The sequence below is a fragment of the Corvus kubaryi genome, unplaced genomic scaffold, assembly GCF_017639235.1.
Source record: "Corvus kubaryi isolate FWS band 111438036 unplaced genomic scaffold, C.kubaryi_AGA036_p1.0 37394, whole genome shotgun sequence".
Classification (NCBI taxonomy): domain Eukaryota; kingdom Metazoa; phylum Chordata; class Aves; order Passeriformes; family Corvidae; genus Corvus; species Corvus kubaryi.
The window spans coordinates 320,765-339,718 of NW_024581133.1; the positions used below are offsets into that span (position 1 = coordinate 320,765).

At 36.0% G+C, this 18,954-nt stretch overlaps 1 protein-coding gene across 7 annotated transcripts in view; it reads right to left on the bottom strand.

Moving 5' to 3' along the window:
* The window catches only part of UNC13C (unc-13 homolog C), a 137,377-nt gene that overhangs the window by 102,738 nt on the left and 15,685 nt on the right, over nucleotides 1-18,954 (bottom strand). For 5 of the 7 annotated variants that reach the window (XM_042039280.1, XM_042039277.1, XM_042039278.1 and 2 more), the window contains 4 exons: nucleotides 6,849-6,871; nucleotides 6,254-6,318; nucleotides 2,022-2,094; nucleotides 781-786 (listed from right to left, as the gene is read on the bottom strand). In XM_042039280.1, coding sequence (XP_041895214.1) covers nucleotides 781-786; nucleotides 2,022-2,094; nucleotides 6,254-6,318; nucleotides 6,849-6,871 — 167 coding nt within the window. The remainder of the gene's footprint in view (nucleotides 1-780; nucleotides 787-2,021; nucleotides 2,095-6,253; nucleotides 6,319-6,848; nucleotides 6,872-18,954) is intronic. The other 2 variants (XM_042039281.1, XM_042039279.1) reach the window with 1 other exon arrangement.

Genomic DNA, 18,954 nt, shown 5'->3' on the forward strand with positions numbered 1-18,954 from the left:
TAACACAGGAATTTTCTAGAGTCTTCACAACATTCAAAATTATGACAGGCATTAACAGAAGCAAAGGCAGTAAAATAGAGCTTCCTTTGGCTATGGCTGGGCAGATCACCACACCTACTTGGCCACTGTGAGTTAAAAACTTATGACCTCCACTGTAATTATTGATATTTCTCTCCCTGTAGTCCCACCTCAACTAAGGCTCCAACTAACCCAAAAGGCCTCATTGTCTTTCCTTATGTGAAAATTTGACCTGCAGGGCGTAAAGACCTTAAGTACTGTTGAATCATGAATGTATGAACAAATTCATAAAAACCAAAAAACCCAGCAAAATCCCTAAACAATAAGAGAAGATGATAAAGCAGACAACTGTCTACTTAATTTTTAATTTGTTTTGCAACTCCCTGATACAGGATTTGAAATAAATTAGTCTCCTTTATGCTCAAGGCCTTTCAGCTTCTCTTTCTCTAGGTGTCTAAGATTTTCCAGTACCACAGGGGAAGCTTCATGCTTGAGTCCTAAACATTGTGCTTGTATTATTAGAAAAGATATCTGGAATATACTGATAACTTTTTAACATAAACTTTTTCTAATAATATTGGTATATATGATGCAGAGCACAACACACTCACAAAAGGCACCACTTCCCTTATGATTAAATTCTTGGTCATAAAATAATTTTTTAACTTCCCAACAGAAGGTCATAATAAAATACAATATTAATGTAATCCCCAACAGTTATTGTGATCATTTCAGAACATTTATCAATATAAAAGTACTCACCATAGCCTGAAAAATCCAGACAAGTTAGGGAAGAAATTATAAAGAATATTAATAATTTGTCAGATTTATTGCAACAAAGAAACTATATTTTAGTCCGCATCAAGAGTCTAGCACTCATTTCTAGCAATATTATTTCTATTTTTCTGAAAGAGTCAAAGTAAGCACAAAAAAGGATCATTTACATTTATTTTGATGTCTTTATGTATTCTGAGCTATACCTTTCTGTAAGCAGTTCCAACAATTAAGAATAAAGCAGAATGTCATTTAACATGCATAAATGTGTCAAGGCAGGACAGTAGATTATACTCACGGTTAATACAATTAATAGTGGCGTGGCTTCTGTCAAAAAGATGCTTTAATGACTGCAGGCTCTACTATGTTGTACATTGTAACTTTTCATCAATTTCAGAAGGAATTCTACTCTAAAATGGTTGCTGTGCTTTCTCTTTTTGACTGGTCAGTGTGGTGGATCACCACAAAGTAGCTGAACACAGTAACTGAGAAAACACTGAGCAATAATTTGGCAAAGGCTGACTGTTTAATGACAACTACAGTAATCATTTACTTAGCCTAACACCCCATCATTTCTTTACAGTGAGAAATTGGTTTGGGGGCTTACCACCATCAGACTAAATAGGTATTTTATTGAATTATGAATTCTACACTACTGGAAAAGAAAAAGAGAAATGTGAATAGCACTTGAAATTCTTCAGAGCACAGAGATTCTACTTAATCTTCCTTAGGCTGGATGCCAGAATAAATCTCAAAGGAACTGCCCTTCTTTTCCACTTTGAAATTTATTTTCCTAAATTATTGTTTGCAACGCCTGTTAAAAACCTTGATACCTCATCTTGTACCAAAAGTATGCATAAATCTTCAAAATATTCATAGTGAAAAAGGGCTGCTTTTTAAAAGGAACTTTCAGTATCAAAATAAATCAAGTGAATCAGTATCCCAAACACTCAATAGCAGCTTTCTTTAAGAAAGTGAGTAGATTACTATTACATGAAATACCCTTTACTTGATTACACAAGTAATACCTATACATCCGATGAGATATTCAGACTTATCTATTACATTTTAACAATTGCCTCACTGACTTTTACTGGCTTCAATCCATTCTCTCAAGACACCTTTTTTCCATAAAACAATTGTTGCAAACTGTGATTCAGATGCACAGTAGTAACTACAAGAAAGACCTACACAAGTGGCAAATGAATCAAGCTTCAGAAGTTACTCACCACATCTCGAACAATGGGAAAAGATTTCTTTCTTCGCAGGTCTGGCATGCTGTCAATTCCATACAGTCCACGACTGCAGAACATAAAAAGGCAAAGAGGAAAATAAAAACATAGAGCTTACAGACTACATCCTTAAGAACTGCTTATAATATCTCTAATTACAGTTAAAAATCAGAATTAGCAGTTATCAGCTAAACGCAAGTGCTCCAATTCTCATGAAAAAAAAAGTGAGAGTGTTCTTGGTGCTTTTTATCCTGGCATTCATGCAAAGCAGGGTAGCTGAAAGGTTGCTTAATACCTCCTAGAACTTTTTACCATTGATTTAGAAATTATAAGAATAGCTTTCCATCATAAGTTCTTGTCTATCTGGTAGCTGAGATGCAGCCCAACATTGCATATTGAATATCACTGATGTCAATGAATATTGCTGTATTAAATTTGATACAAACTTTAAAATACCTAGCTAAATACATAACCCCATCTCAAATACCTCCATGTGACTGTGGAAAACAAAACTTGTCACATTTTAAAATAATTCCATAGTGACCATCATTACTTTCTCTTGCTTGGTTTGAGCTTTTTCATTGAGCACACAATTAAACCCCAGACAGATCTCACATATAACTTGAAAACAACAACAAAGAGCACTTGGAGTCACTTCAAAGAATAAAAGGCTGACACACCAACAGAATTTAAAAGAATATATATTGATATGGATAACAAACGGGCATCATTCTCTCTGACTCTTCCAAATAATTAACACAGGTATCCCCCTGAACTTTTTCCACAGAGGATTTTGGAAGATTGCTATATTCCTTGTCAGTTCTAATTCAGAGATACTTGGAAATTCTCAGAGAAGCTGGGATACCATGTTTTTCAAGACAGAACATCCTCCTTTCCATGGTCCTCCTGTTTGGCACTGCTTCAAATACCCTTCTCAGTTCTCATATTTCTCTCTACCTCTGTGTATATAAAACTACATTCACAATGAAGAGTTTATAATCTGAAAGCCCTAATTTTATTTATACATGTTATAATTACTGTGTGAAAAGATATAACTAAAATTAGTGAAGAAATTTTCACTTCCTTCTGATGCACCTGCACCATTCTTCAAGAAAGGGAAAAGAATTCATAGTCTATTTATGCAGTTTATTTCTATTTTCACATGACCATTTTTCCATGCAGGGTTGCGATACTATAATTTTTTTTCAAGAATATGAAGACGAAGTAGACCCAAATTGCAACTTCCAGATGTACTTACAAACCCAGCAAAAGCATGACAGAAATAAAATAACATTTCTGAGGTTGTGAAGAGTAAATGTACAGACACCAAGAAATAAACTCAGGCTTTTTGCTACTCAGGAGCAGTTCCCTCAACGGTAAATAAAACTTAAGGCATTCTTATGCTCACAAAGAGACAGTATCTGTAAAATTATTTCCATCTATTATTCTGCTCTGTAACATAAAATATGACTAAAATGGAGGTTCTCACTAAACTCCTTTTACTGATCATTAAGAAGTAACACAGCAAGGAAAAAGCTTTTAATGTTAATGTAGGTTATACATTGAATTCTCTACTCCCCTCCCTACTTCCAATTATAACCCAACAATAACTTGACATAGAAGATGATGAACTGGAATCATACTAATTTGACGAAAGTTATCATTCAAGGCAAGGAAAAAAACCTGTCATACTGACTATTTTTTGGTGCTTCTGGAAATATTCTGCGTTAACAGTAATCTATTTGAATTTGTCAGAGAATCCAAGAAAAATAAATTTGTTTTACCATAGAGAACATGCCACTGAAGGAAAGGAGTAAAAAAAGAGTAATCATCAGCACCATCTGTGTATTGCTAGCAAATTTCAGAATGGATTAGGCCATGTGGTAAAATTATCAGTCTCTGACTCACCATTAGGCAAGCAGTAAATTAATACAACAGCAAGTCTCTGGAAAAAAGGAAACTGGTACTACCCAGAATTCATATACATGCTGAGAACTCCAGCTAACCTACTTTCACTTTTTAAAAATATGGAAACAATGAGCTCTAAAGTGTCTCATCTTCAAGAAAGTGAAGAAAAGTGAAATTAAGATGATATTATATGGTATTGGTATAGAAAAACCAGGAAAGGTGGTGCTTCTGCCTTTTAACAGAGAAGTTGCATGAGAAGTCCCAGAAAAGCTGTCTTTGGCCTTTGCCTTTACTTTCTTGTCCTGGGCTTTTCTCTCATTTCACACAACCAAGCAAAGATCATTGCAGAGAATGGAGAGTTGCAGTCCCTGCCATGGGCTTGGGGTGTGCTGGTGCATGAGGGGGGTTCACAGCATTGTGCCATGACAGAGAGGGAGCAGGGCAGAGGAGAATCAGTTGAGGTTTTTTTGTATAGATAAAGCAACAATGGTTGTGAGGGAAGGAATCTCCCTCACATGACAACACCTTTTGGAGAGAGTAACAGGGAGAAGGAGTCATAGCTAACTGCAGTCAGTTGTGTTGGCAGTGAAAAGACTGAGGGATTCTAGGAATTAGCATTAGTTTTTGCACGGAGGAGTAGAGTGGGAAGTGTGATTAAAACAGAGCCACAAAAGTCTTTGAAATGACAGCATTCTTTGCCTGAATGAGAAGTTAAATGAAAATTGCATAACTGTTTTCAGGGAGGCCCAGTTGAAACAGAGGCTTGGGTACAGATATTGTGGACAGCAAAGTGAGGAGAGGACAGGTCTAAACTTTGTCAGCAAAAGAAGTAAGGTTTAATCTAAAAACATGAGCTATTATTGAGCTACTGTCAGCCATTTGAAGTAGTCCTCTGCAGTGGTTACAGGATGTCTGCATAAGGGATTGAAACAGCTTATTCTCAGAGGATTCAACATTTGAATTTATCCACCTGTGGCTGGAAGAAAGGGCACAAAAAGAGCAGCTTCAATCTGTATAGTCCTTGTCAGGGGCATAAGTTCTCCATACACCTATGAGATTGCTTTCCGTGCGCAACCCACAAAAAATAGGAATTCCACATTGCCTTTTAAAGGTCTACATCTATTAAGAAACTGTAATTAAGCATCTGGCTATGGAAAGCAGTACATACAGTAAAGCAGTATGGTCACATGCAGCTTCCTACCGGCACAGATGCAATACTCGACTGTCAGTACCTACACTCAGAGTCTGCTTACAAAATTCTGTCCTAAGCTACACAATAACCAGGTGTTAAACTGTTTCTCCTCTGGCTTGCATTTGGAAACTAATCCTGCACCATGTTACATGTAACCTCACACTCTTACAGCAACTCTGAAGGTTCTGTGAGTTGCAAAGGGCAGAAATAGAACACTTCGAGGTATGACAAACTAGATGGAAACAACCTACACTACTAAAAAGCTGTAGATTACTCATAAAATGGTTTAAAGTTTAGCAATAAGTATAAATGTTACCCTAATTATACCTTCCATAGAAGCATGTGTATTATATTAAGGAAATTAATAACCATAACTACCTTTTAGGGACACCCACCTCCCCTCAAAATAGGAATCTAAACGGGAAAAACTTCATAGTGTCTAGCATCTATTGTATAGCATTTCAGATATAAAAATCAGAAGATGAATGACTAATTTAATCTCATCAACTTTTCTTTGCAATAAATTGTATTTATAGTAAAAAGTACTTACATAGTGCACCAGCAAGAGGATAATACCCTTTTTAATTAGGTTAACTAATATAACTGATAAATTTTACCAAAGGCTTTTAGTTCTTTGCCTTTCCAGACTGAATAATAAAAAAGTATTCAAAATAGGAGGGAATCCCTAGAACTGGCAGCAAGACAATTTCATTGGGAGACAACAAAACAAAATGTACAGGTTTCTACCACACTCACTCTCAGCCACCAGAAGATCTTTTTTCTTGACTTTTTAGACTTCAAGTACTAGAGTGATACTGTAATGTTAGCATTACAGTACTACACATTTACCAGAATGAAGACAAAATTGTGCTACAGCTTCAAAGGACACTTATTTTATATGCAAAGAGGTAAAAAATGTTCTCCTATCTAATTGACCTCAGCATCTGAATTGTTCTATTAATTTCTCAAAAAATAAGGAATTAAAAAATTAAAAGAAGACATACACAATGAAACTTTCTTTCAAAATGCAATTTCTCAAACCAAAAATACTTAAGAAAAAAATACTATAATGCTATAAGACTAATTTGCAGATTTAAATAACAAAATTCTCAGTTACGTTTTTACTTACCCAGCAAATGCCTGGACTGCATAAAGCTTGGAAGCATCCAAGGAACTTGCACTTACTATCCGAGCCTTTAAGAGACACCAAAAAAATACAGTGACTTGATTGCTTTTAGTAAGTTTTGGACAGAATTTAACTGCATCAAACATGTAGGACATATGAAAACGTTTAGCAGGGTCAGCTCCAGGCCAAAGCTAGACTAACTGTTCCTTTGGGCAACATTTTGGTAGCATTCAACATTTAGTGACACACACTGGAAGAACCCATGGGAAGGAAAGGTATTGCTTCCCAATACTGTTGCCCTTTAAATCCTATAGTGTATGCAGGGTAGGTGATAATTAGAGGCAAAAATCAGGTGTCATGTTTGGCAGCAGCAGACCCCTGTGTAGGCAATTATGGAAAGCACAACAGTGAGGGTTACCCCTGTATATAAATGCAACACATTTGCAATACGCTCAAAGGAGAACATAAGAGTGGAAAGCTGGGAAAAAAACCCCATGCAGATTTCACAACTAAAATGAAGGAACAAAACAGGTCAAATAAGTCACAAACAAACATCAACAAAATACATGATCCCTATAGCAAATATGTGATTTTAAACCTTTTCATCCACAGAACTGCTATCTGAAAGAGAATTGGGAAGAAGGGGAATATAGGTTAGACAAAACAGTCTCCAAGAAAAATCTTATGCTATAAAAAAAACTGTCAGTATTTTAATCTGTTAATGTAGACCAGAATCCAAGTGACACCTGTGCTTAGCTGTATAATTCTGGCAAGATCACTGTCACTACATTTCATACAAGCAAAAAGATGTTCTTGGTAGATAAGAACCCCTGCCACATACAAAGGACTGTGAATAGCATTTAATTCACATAGTATATCACACCTCCAAGTGATTTTTAATATTATTGCTTTTTAAAAAAATTATTTTTAATAATAATGAATATATATTCAATAAAGTTGCAGTGTTCAAAAAGTAATACTCCATTTTCAAGGAAAAGGAAAATGTTTCTACTAAGGATTTAAACACCATGCCCCCCACCCCAACTCCTGGACTTTAACTATTCTATCACAGCTGCTCATAAAATGACAAAAATTACCCCCCCAATGCCAATAGTCATGAAAGTATAAGTTATTTCATATATATATATATATATCTATCTCAGTCTAAATTGCTTAATGCAAAACCACAATGTGAACATTTACAATCAGACAGAAAATACTTGCTGACAGAAAAAGCTACCCTTATTTTATTGTCTTGTCACATTTGCACTTTATAGTACAGTGCATACATGAAACAGCATTGTTTTAATTATCATCTTACTGATTCTCCCACTTCCCCAAAGGGAGTGGGCATTCTATGGACCCTTTAAATAGTTTGGGTATTCCTGAGATGTTTGAAGATTTCTCAGGTTACATACATTACAAAATAACAATTTACACCTAGAACATGTGCCATATTTAATTTTTAAACCAGTCTATATACAGGAAAAATCACTTTCAAACACATAAATCCAAAATATACGAGCAACTGTAAAGCTGCATAGAGTACAGTAGTGACAATCAGGGAACTAAAAGGCTCTATTGTGCCACTAATTTTAGAGGCTACTTACAAGATCAAAGCATTTGACTGACTAGATTTATGAAAATGAGCTTACTCTTTAAATATTCTTTATTTTCATTTATTTTTGAAATGCATTTGTCTCACAACATCAGATACTATCAGCTATTCTTTCAAGAATATAAAGAATATTTGGACAACCATATGATCTAACTTCCCCATCCCAAAATTGTTACAGCACTTCACAAGCAGGGTGAGAGCAGAGCCAGGGGTAAATAGGTGACTGTAAGCTGGGCTGGCCACAGAAACAGGATGGGATGTGCTTTTATGAGAAAAGGTGAGGAACAGTTAAAACCAGAGGGCTGGAGCAGCATCTGCACATCAATGAGATGAAAGGCATGAGAGCATGTACCAACAGGGCTCTGTGTAGGAGAGACAGAAGCATCAGTTCTCAAACTTGAGAAAAAGGAAACGTCCAAAAGGTGAAGAGAAATCTGGGGACTGAGGGAAGTTTTAAGCAAGACACTACTTGTAATTTAAGAATCCTCACCAAAACTTGTTCATGCAACCTGTGCCTTCTTTCCACAATATCTAACCATAACAACATTGTTAATACTGCCACATAAAGGTGCAGAATAAATCTTGGTATTATTTATGTGGAATGCAATACTTAAATAGTTTGCAAATACTTTAATGTCAGATGCCTAAAGAATCACATGAATTCTATGTTCACTTCACTTGTTTAAAAAGTTATATTAAAACTTGTTGAGATTTATCTTCCACAAAACCCAGAATTTTCAAAGCATGAGAGACAGATATATAAAATTTTGTTTACCTCTCTTGGGTTTCAGCCAACTTCATCTAATTTCACTAGATTTCTTTTACTGGAACCTAATTTTGCCTGAATTCAGGGAGGAGAGTGACAATCAAAAATTAGGAAGGAAAAAAGGAATGGTTTTGGTTTAACTTGTTTTTCTTCACAGTCTCCATGTATTAAAAAAATGGACCCATCTAACGGTCTCTTTTCTCAGTAGAAATTGCATAAGGTGGGTAACTGATGCAGATTTCCCAAAAAAGAGCTCTTAAGAACATCTCTTCTTTGTAACAAATGAGTGCATCTTCAGAGACAAAATCAGTTTGAAAACTTCATTGTTTACTGCTTCTGAACTCAGCATGAGGGAGATAATCTGAACGGTGGAAGTGTTTTCTGCGTGTATGAGATCACAAAGTCAGGAAGTACACAGAGTCATCAAGCAATTCACTTCAGTAGTCATCAGGCTACCAGAATAGATAGCAACATTTCTTGATGTAGATAAGAAATGAACTGTGATTATGTAAGAGACCACTGAATGTATTTTCAAATCAGAGATTGAAGGCTAGACATCTCAGATTATACTGCTGAATGACAGTGATTTACTTAGAAGAGCCTATCTTCATATAACTAATTTCTGTCATCCACACATTCAAAACACTAACCTAAAAAAGTCATGAGTGCACCTAGGAGCAGTGGAAACACTGATTCATATTGTTAACCCTTCTTACTTTAACTAGTTGTTTCTCCTTGAATTTTAATTAAAAATTCACTACATTATGAAATACCAGTAATAGCCTTCATATTGTGCCTGTATACCACAGGCCAATTTAGGTAAGAGGAAGGTGTTTTTTACTAGCATTACAGGCAAAATCCTATTGCTCCTTAATTGTCGCTATTTCAGCTCAATGCAGTCCATACAGATATTTACAAACCTGCGTAACAGAATGATGAAGAACAGGGTGGTCATCTAGCTACATACTACTGAAAATTATATTTACTAATGTCAAATATCGAAGGCAAAAGGAAAATGCTCAGCAGCCCTTTTTATTTTTTAAGGCAGACAGTTATATTTAATTAGGTAACTAAGCATGAAAGTCAATAAAATTAGTCTTTCAGTTTCCTTTATTAAGTTCCAGGTATTAAAAAGCTGTATAATATTCAGCATAGCCACTAAATCCTGGCTTCTGTTGAAAGTGGTTTACATATAGGGATGGCTGGGGAATGAAGTGAAAGGGGCTTGCCATGTTTTCAGTACCCTCAAATAAACCTCCTGGTTATTTTCTATCCATCTATCAGTTTAAATGTAGGTTAAGTAAAATTTCCAACAACTGTTTATTAATGCTGCTTAATTACTATTCAAACTTGGTATGAAAACTAACAGATCTTAGAAAAGTTTAACTTTACATTGTTATCAACTGTTTTCAAATTATCATGGTCCAGTTTATTCATTCTATTAGCAATGTTGCCACCTGTAACTCCTCACACAAAACAGAAATTAATCATACAAGACAACCAGCTTCTATACCCAAATTTCTGAGGGGAAAAAAAAAATCTATAAAGAATGTTGAAAAGACGGAGTCTTCCAGCATGAAAGGTATATGAGCAATGAAGATATGGAAGTCAAGACAGACCTTTGCTTTTGTAGCTTGTGACACCATCAGAAATACAACTAGCTCTGTCAGTCAGTAAAGGTATTTCTATCAAAGAGGTTCAGGTGATTCTGCTCCCCAGTCATAAACCTCCTTCAAAAGTCTTGTGTCATTATTTCACTTCTGCACTTTTCTGAGCAGCAGAACATTGTCCCAATACACTCCCCTCTTTCTTTAAAGACTGCAAAAATTCAGTTTTCCACTCCCTGCCATAGCACAAGAACTGTAACAAGGTTCTAAAAATCTAAACTGTTAGGAAACCCTAGGATCAAAATTAATCAAAACAGAAAGATTTTCCACTCTTATAAGTGTGCATTATTGCGTAACACCAAATAGGAAAAGGAATTAAAGTTCATTACTCTCTCAAAGTACTATTTCAATATTTAATTCTGCAAAATGGCTGCAAGAATGTCACACTGACTGATAATTACATTGTTCCTGGGAGAGCAAAGCCTTCAGACAAAATACTTGCTGGAATTAGGTAACAATACAGCTGTTCCATGAAAATAACATGTGTAAAGTACACACAGTCACAAGCAGTTTGTAGTCTGAGGTGAACAATTTTAATTAGCAAGTATTGCTAAGAAAGGGAAGTAACAGATGAAAACCAGGTTTGAATAGAAGCAGGACATTAGAGAAGTAGATTGTCCAAAACAATGACACAAATTAAGCCATGCTAAAATAATAAATGCTGCACCCAGAAGGTATTATTGCCACTACAGAACAGAACATTACACTCTGTAAGCCCAGAGGATGCTGTATTGCTGAAGCTTATTCTAGGGAAATAGAGTATAACGCTTGAAAGATAATATTAAAGCTAGCACATCATAAGAGATGAGTGATGCTTGTCTGACAAAGAGAAGGTCAAACTTGAATAAAGCTTGGTTGACAGGAGAAATAGAAGAATTGCTGCTAGCACTTTACTGGCAGTGATGTAGAAAAATTACTAGCAGATACATGGAGAGCCAAAACAGGAGGTCAGTTTGGTGAAGATGAAAACTGTCTCTATTTGGGTCTCTATTAATAAAGTGGTCTGCAAATCTGCAACAAAAGGACATGCTTTAAAAACATCTCCAGTGTTTAGAAACTGAGTCCCATGAGACTTCTAATGACTTTGTTTTCTATTGTTTTTCAACACCTAGTAGATACTTCTAGCAAATTCTAGAACTCATCTCCAAAAGGGTAAGTTATTGACTGTCAAGAGAACTATTTGATTACAGAATGTGGTGGGCTCAAAAAACTACCACCCTCTTGAAGACTGGGGTCTCTGGACAGTCTCTGGCTTGTCAGGATGATGGTAGGAAGACAGTGTGCATTTTAAGCACTCTCTTCTGACCCCAGAAAGCACTAAAATGATAAGGCATATGTTATCCAAAAGGGACGAAAAAGCATTTTATCTCCCTCAATACATATAATAGCAGTACATGCAACCAAGTAATTAATCAATTATTTGCTGTGAAAGCAAACGGATAATTGATTATTGCAAATCTTTCTGCATCACACAGGTAACAATGCCATGAAGTGTTTGACTTGGATCACTGCATCATGGTCTGAGCTGCAAGCTGAAGTCCAGCTGTATTACTTCCAAAGAAATCCAAGCAAACAGCCCCTTGGTTTGACAACAAATGTGAGAGTATTTCCTCTGAACTCTAACAAATAACAACATGTTCCTTAATTCTTGCATTGAACATGAGGATTGCACTGAGACATGCAAGCTGGTTTATCCTGAGAGCATAGACAGAAGTGACAGCAGGGCAGGAATATTCAATGGCAGTCTGGGACAGGGGGGTGAGCTGCTGTCCACCTTGGGCCACAAAGAACACGGTGCAACAGCAAATAGCTGAGTGCCAGAAGAGCAGATCAGAAGGTCAAAGCAGTTGGTGATGAAGACACAAGTGCTCACAGCAAAAATGTTTCGGGGGAATTTACTTCATACCAGTTCTATTTTTGGCCCTGATGACTGAAAGCCCATTAGCTGCTGAGAACATCTGGCTTGGTTGCATCACTAAAACACAGATCCCACTCAGCCATTCCAGCGATCAAACTAAATGGGGTGAATTGGGAAGACAGAGATTTGCTTCAAAAGTGTATCCCTGTTGTAAAATAAAATGCTAATGGTGGCACACCCGTAAGTCATATAAACATACTACTGTTAAAGAGCAAGAATAACATGGACACCTAGGATCAGGAGCAAAGGATCAGAATGTAGTGTCTGGGCAACAGTCACATATTTCACAGGGTATGATATTCAGAGCTGCTGTTGGTAAGAAGTTGTTTGTTCTCCTGGGGAGTTGTTTCCTCTTCAAAACATTATCTTCAGAACCCCCAAATTAGGAGGCTAAAATATTTAGATAAGCCAAACGAATTTCAAGATTCACAGCAGTGGAAGAAAAAAAAGAGTCAACGTATAATCACATACAAAATAAAAAGATGACATCAAGCCAATATCACTTACTCAGATAACACAAAGATATCAGATTGTCTTCTGTTGATAAGCAAACTGGCTTACCAGATACAAGAGAAGAAAAAGACTTGAAATAATATGGTTAGCATTAAAACATTAAAGAATGTTTATTTACTGTTATCTTTTATGCTACAGGTAAAGTCAAGATCAAATTACAGTTTGTTTTGACTGCTTAAAATAATAAGTTGGAATAATTATGCCTAAACACCAAAGAGAGACACAGATGTTAAGAGCTATAGACTGGTATGCTGGAATTCAAAGGATGACTTTTGGTACTGTGGGAGTTTTTTTGCTTGATAGGACATGCATAAATCCTTCTGAATTCCTCAATCCCTTTTTATAGGTAATAGAAAAAGGCATGTCTCCCTGTCCTTTACTTTTATGGCTTTTTTGAAAAGAAAATTTCACCCAACATGCCTTTTAAAGTTCTCAAGGAAAATTCCACTACTTTATGTTTGCAGTACCCTCCTTGCCTTATGGATGCAGAGGAGCATCAGCTCCGTCCTGTTTGTGCGAAATGAAACAGGGAGACCTACAGGAGAAGATTAAAAAGTGCTTTAGTTTATACTCATCCATTTTATAAATATTCTTCTCTCCTGGTTTATTTTTACATTCAATAATAGTACATCCCTCACATCTGTCTGTCCTTATTCCATCTTGGTATGTATGCAGCTGAAGGACAAGAATTCCTTTGGTGAGGCTGCAGATGCACTGGTGATACCCAGAGCTATACATAGATTATGGGTCTGTGACAGCACTGACAAATCACTCCCTGCTGTTCCAATAATCTACTCCAGAGAAGCTACTTGAGTGTCAGTCAGCAGATTGTTCTTTGCCACTGCTTATTTAGAGAAAACAGATTACAGTATTTTCTGTGGTTTTATTTTTTTCTAGCTAACTTGTGTCCTTGTCTCTTTAACACCACATTCTTCATCACAGCATCCAAGACATTTTTAAATGGCTCTATCAGCAACATAAGTCTTGATTTTCAATTTTACTAAAACGTCTGATCTTGAAAGCTATCTTAAGAATACTCTCAACTCCTCAAGGAAACAATCCTCATAGTTAACAAAGTTCTATCAGTATCAACAATAATTTTACATCAGCAATAACTGGAGAGATTTCAGGTATTTCCTCCTATTAAAGTTCCTGGGAGACAATTGTCTAGGTGTTCCACTGATCACCTGGAAAATGTGCACAAGGGAAAAATCTGGTACCTGCCCCATGAAAGTAGTCAGAATTTCCCTTTGGCAGCAAAACAGAGAATCTCTTTCACGCTCTCTTGTAATATCTACTTCACCAATACACCAGAGGAAGACTTGAGCCTATTTATGAACTCATGTTTGCCAAGTCATTACATTTTTAAGTGCATGTCTAGATATTTTTTCAGCCTGATGCTTTAACAAGATTCCTTTTATTCTGAAGCTGCATTCAAAAATTATGCAGTAGTATTTCTACTTCTAAAACACAACGATCTAAAGAAAATGCTTAAATATTTTGAAAATAAAAAATATTTTTTAATCTTGATGGTACAACATTGTGTTCATTTTCCCAGCAAAACCAGTATAAAAAACCCTTGGAACTGACATTCATGGTCAGCTTTCCTCTTAGCTCTAGCAGCTGTAAATCTGCTTAAGGACAAAAAGAGCAGACAAACTGCATGAATATTTATCAATCAACATTAATTCTAAGGTCAGTGAAAATAGTGTTAAATAGTCTTCTGTTTTCATAAGGAGTAGCAGAGACTTTCTTCTTTTACAAAGGAAACTAGCAGTTCTAACAGATCACTTTTCCTAAAAACAGAAGTCATTCTCTAAACAGAAGAGGCTTGGGATGGTCTGCTTTGTTGGGGTTTTTGTCTACTTGTTTTTATTAAACAGCCAAAATACGGACTTCTGCTAAACCTTCCTGATTAAGGATATCAGGGGGTTTTTGGTTTGTTGTGGTTCCTTTTGGTTTGTTGTTTGATTGGGTTTTTTGGTTTTTCTTGGGGTTTTGTGTGGGTTTGTTGGCCTGGTTGGTTTATTTAGTTTCTTAGGATTAAAGAATAGGTGTAGCTATTCTAGGAAAGGGCATCTGATAACAGTAGAATTTTTTGAATCTGAGAGTGTTACACAAATGTAGTTGTGACACACATTTCCCTGACGTAATGCACACTGATTTAGCAGGAGTTACTATGCTAAATTAAACTGTTGATCGTCAATCTATTTGGTTACTATCCCATTTACAAAGAGATGCAGTATTATAATCTAAGATTTTCTGGTAAGAATGAATGCTGTAACTACAGAATTAAAACACAAAAAGCCAAAAGAACATTATTATGCTTCCTGGAAGATATATTAAACAGGTTTTTAGATCATTCTTTCACTCATTTAATCTGTGGATAAAAAGTACAGATTGAATGTGTAGCAAGCAACTGATAGAGAGTATCCTTTACCAAAGTCCCAACTTCAGAGTAGGTGGTGAATGTAACTACTTGCTTTTTCTTCACAGACAAAAGATGCATGTATCATCTTTATCACTAGCTGATTAGATTTCCTCCCATAATTTTTCAAAAGCAACCTTTCTACTAATCTATTAATCTCAAGATGGACAAACTGCCATTTTCTGTTTTAAGTCTTTTCTCCACCAAAGGACAGAAGAGAAACGGGAAGGGAAGGGTATCAAGACTTACGCCTGCCTCCCGCGAAACAAGTAGCAAGAAAATAATGCATACACTCTCTTGTGCATGAAACAAACATAGGAAGCTCAGCTCAGTCAAATCAATACGCGTTGGTTCATCAGCACAATCCTGACAGAATTCACAGAGTGGTTAATAATTCTTTAGAACATTATTAGTGTCATTAGTACAAACCTTCTGTAATATTAGTGGAGGATTTTCAGAGTGCACACATACATATGTGAAAAAGGATATTCTAGAATTTTGGCTAACCAGTTTGGGTGCAGGAATATATCGTATTTGTCAGTTTCTACCAACATCATCTGAAAATATATTTTGTGTGTCCCCCCCCCCCCCCAGCCTGCACAACTACAGCTTATTATTGCACCACCCCCCCCCCAAAAAAAAAAAGTTAAAGACACCTATCATTTTGTTTACCTGACCAAAAGACAGACACAAACATGGTGTTGAGAAAGAAAGCAAAGACAGTTGAAAAAACTGGATTATTAAATTCCTGTGGCTCATTATCATTCCAAATACAGCACCAAAATAAATTCCTTAACTTGCAGTAATCTTGTTTCCTCAGTACCACACATTTATTAAAATGTATACCAAGAATCACCATTTCTTCCCCAGCCTGCTTGCACAATACATCTGTTCCACTGTGACCACCTGATGTGACCAAAGAAAGGAATTTACACTGATGAAAACTCGGGAATCTGCCTGTTTACCTTATTTACATATGAAGAGAAGAGCAATAGATTAATCACGGTCTGTTAAAAGTATTTTTTCCCCAAATCCATCTCTTTATAGATGATACATTAGGTGGATATATATTCATTTTCCTTAAGCATTGCAGATTAATTGTATCAGCCACATGGAATACACAATCAGTCCTTATATTAATGAAGTAATTTATCACTCTTGTGAAAATAACCCAAACAAACCATAAATAAATAAGATGTGGGAAAACCAAACAAAACCTTGTGTCACTGAATACTGCAGCTCCAATGCTGTGAAACAGAACAGAAAATCTTGGGGCTTGGTACAGCTGTTACCTCTTATTAACTATAAGTGTTTCTGCCTGGGCTATTCTTACCCAATGATGCAAAGAATAATTGCAGTATGCTCATTCATTCACTTTTTTACCCCATCAGACTCTACCTGAGATTAGAAAGATGCAAAATGCCATTGGGCTGAGTGCAGGGAAAGCATCTCAAAGAGATCACATAAAGAAGTTTCATTCCTTACTTTGAACAAGCTCATGCTAAACTTACAGGAAACTTGAAAGTGTGGCCACAACTCAGCTTCAAGCCTTTTTGGGGCGATTCTGGGGAATCTGGGTTTACAGTAATGTACACCTTAACTGTATAAAGTGTGTCCATACCATATGAACTTAAAGCTGCATTAGGTCAAGACAGATTAAATTATGCCTAAGCTTTCATTAGTGCCACAACACCAATATCATATGTTAAAGGATAAGAAAAACCTGAACTTTATATTTAATTATTAACAACCAAATACTTGAAGAAATAAGGTGTAATGAGAATAGAATGAGATTACATTTCAAAGAATTCCCAAAACATGACTGTAACTTTCACTGTAACAAAAGCAGATTGATTAAAAAAGGCAAAAGATGACTTACCAACAATCTCTTTTACAGTATCTTATGAACAAGACTGACTGGCATAGCTGTTAGTAGTGGTCAGTGAAAGAATAGGCATCTCAGTTTGGCATAATAGATGCAAATATTCATGTTCTATCTTTATTAATTGCTTCAGTATTGTTAACACTAAACTAAAATTCTACCATCTGTCTAGTAAATCCTTCCCTTCCCCAGTTTGCACCAGCAGTCTGAGAAGGAACTTTATTTTTATGGAAACTCCCCCCAAACAACCCCAAATGCAACTCACCCTATTTTAATCAGTCAGTGTAGTTACCTCAAACAATTAAGAAATAAAATGGGATATATACTTACTTTTAATTCCTCTTTGTACAAACAGTGGTCCTTTCTTAAAGCCCACCTCCCAACACAGTTAATGTAGATTGCATGCAGAAGAACTCTTTAATATAAAAAACCAATTTAACTTCTAACAGGCTTTTTATTTCTCCATTACAGTCACCACCAGCAAGTAATGAATTTTCATGACCAAGGTAAGGTTTTTATTTATCCTATTTCCACCTGAACGGCTATAGAATGACTGATTAATTTACTAAACAGTACCAGAGCAATTGATTTTCATCTGGCCCACAGCACTGATCATTTCAAGTCCAAATCCAAGGCTTACATTCACATAACAAAAGCACTACAATGCTTTTATCAAAGCTATTAGTTACAGGTAACTGTGCACCTATGTATTAAAACCAAACACGATGGAGGCAAGACATAGGAAAAAAAAGTCCGAGTACCACAAGACAAGGTTAGGTTAACTTCTAAAGCCTTTACTCTTTTAGAAAATACAGCTGACCCAGGCAATTCCAGCAAACAGTTTTTATAAAAAGGCCAGAGAAGCTGTCCAAATAAGAAAATATCTACTTATTTCAAAAAACCCATAGTTTGAATAGTCATAGATTGAAATATGCATTGAAATAAGCTTACTTATTTTACTGGTAGCTTTTCTTAACATGGAACCCAATGACCATACCACCAGGGCAGTGAGGTAATACATTACTGGTTCCTTTGGTTTCAGATGTTAGCATAAACAAAATAAGATTCACATTCATCTCTAAGTTCTAAGTTGTCTAAGTCAGACACCACAAAGCATAATACAAATCCTTCCTAGACAACAATAGAAACACTTCCCTCCACTGTTAAAGAGGCAAATCCAATCCCTGTGCCCTTATACACTGCACATGTGTATAAATTAGATGAGTTCACCCATCTTGACATCATTAACAATCTACAGGTTAGTCTTTGCCTGAAAATTCAGACCAAAGACATTTGAAAATCTGAATGATTTTTAAAATCTAGCATATTAAATGATGACCAAGATCTTCAACAACTGGATCAAGAAGCTACTGCTCAAGCTACTATCCATAGAAAGAGTTTATGTTATCAATAAAAGCAACTCAGAAGAGTGCATGTAACTCTGGAATCTTTCCCAGAGGCTTAGTTTCACCAGGACAGAAAACTGTGCTTATGCTAAGGCACCTGTAAAAGATAAGATAGGGATGGAATGGAAGAAGACAGTAGGGAAAAAGAAAGCTAGAAAATAACAAGTGAGGACTAGAACAATGAATAAAAGTGTAAGTCATTCTCAATTACAGTGTACAAAGAAACCAACAACTGGTTAGCATTTCTTTGAGTTTTTTCAAGCCGTCAATCCCTCCTTTAATATACACACATCCTCACGATGTCTCTATATCCTTACAGAACTTTAAATCTGAGGATTACTCATGTACTGTTCATGTCTCCTCTTATTCACATAACCTAGTCATTCCAGTATGTCTCCAAAAACATTTTGTAATAAATAATACATAAGCAATCAGCCCAGAGTGTATTTTTCCCTCCAGCTAGTGACAGAGAATAGGACTATCTTATGAGCTTCTTGTGCACTAAT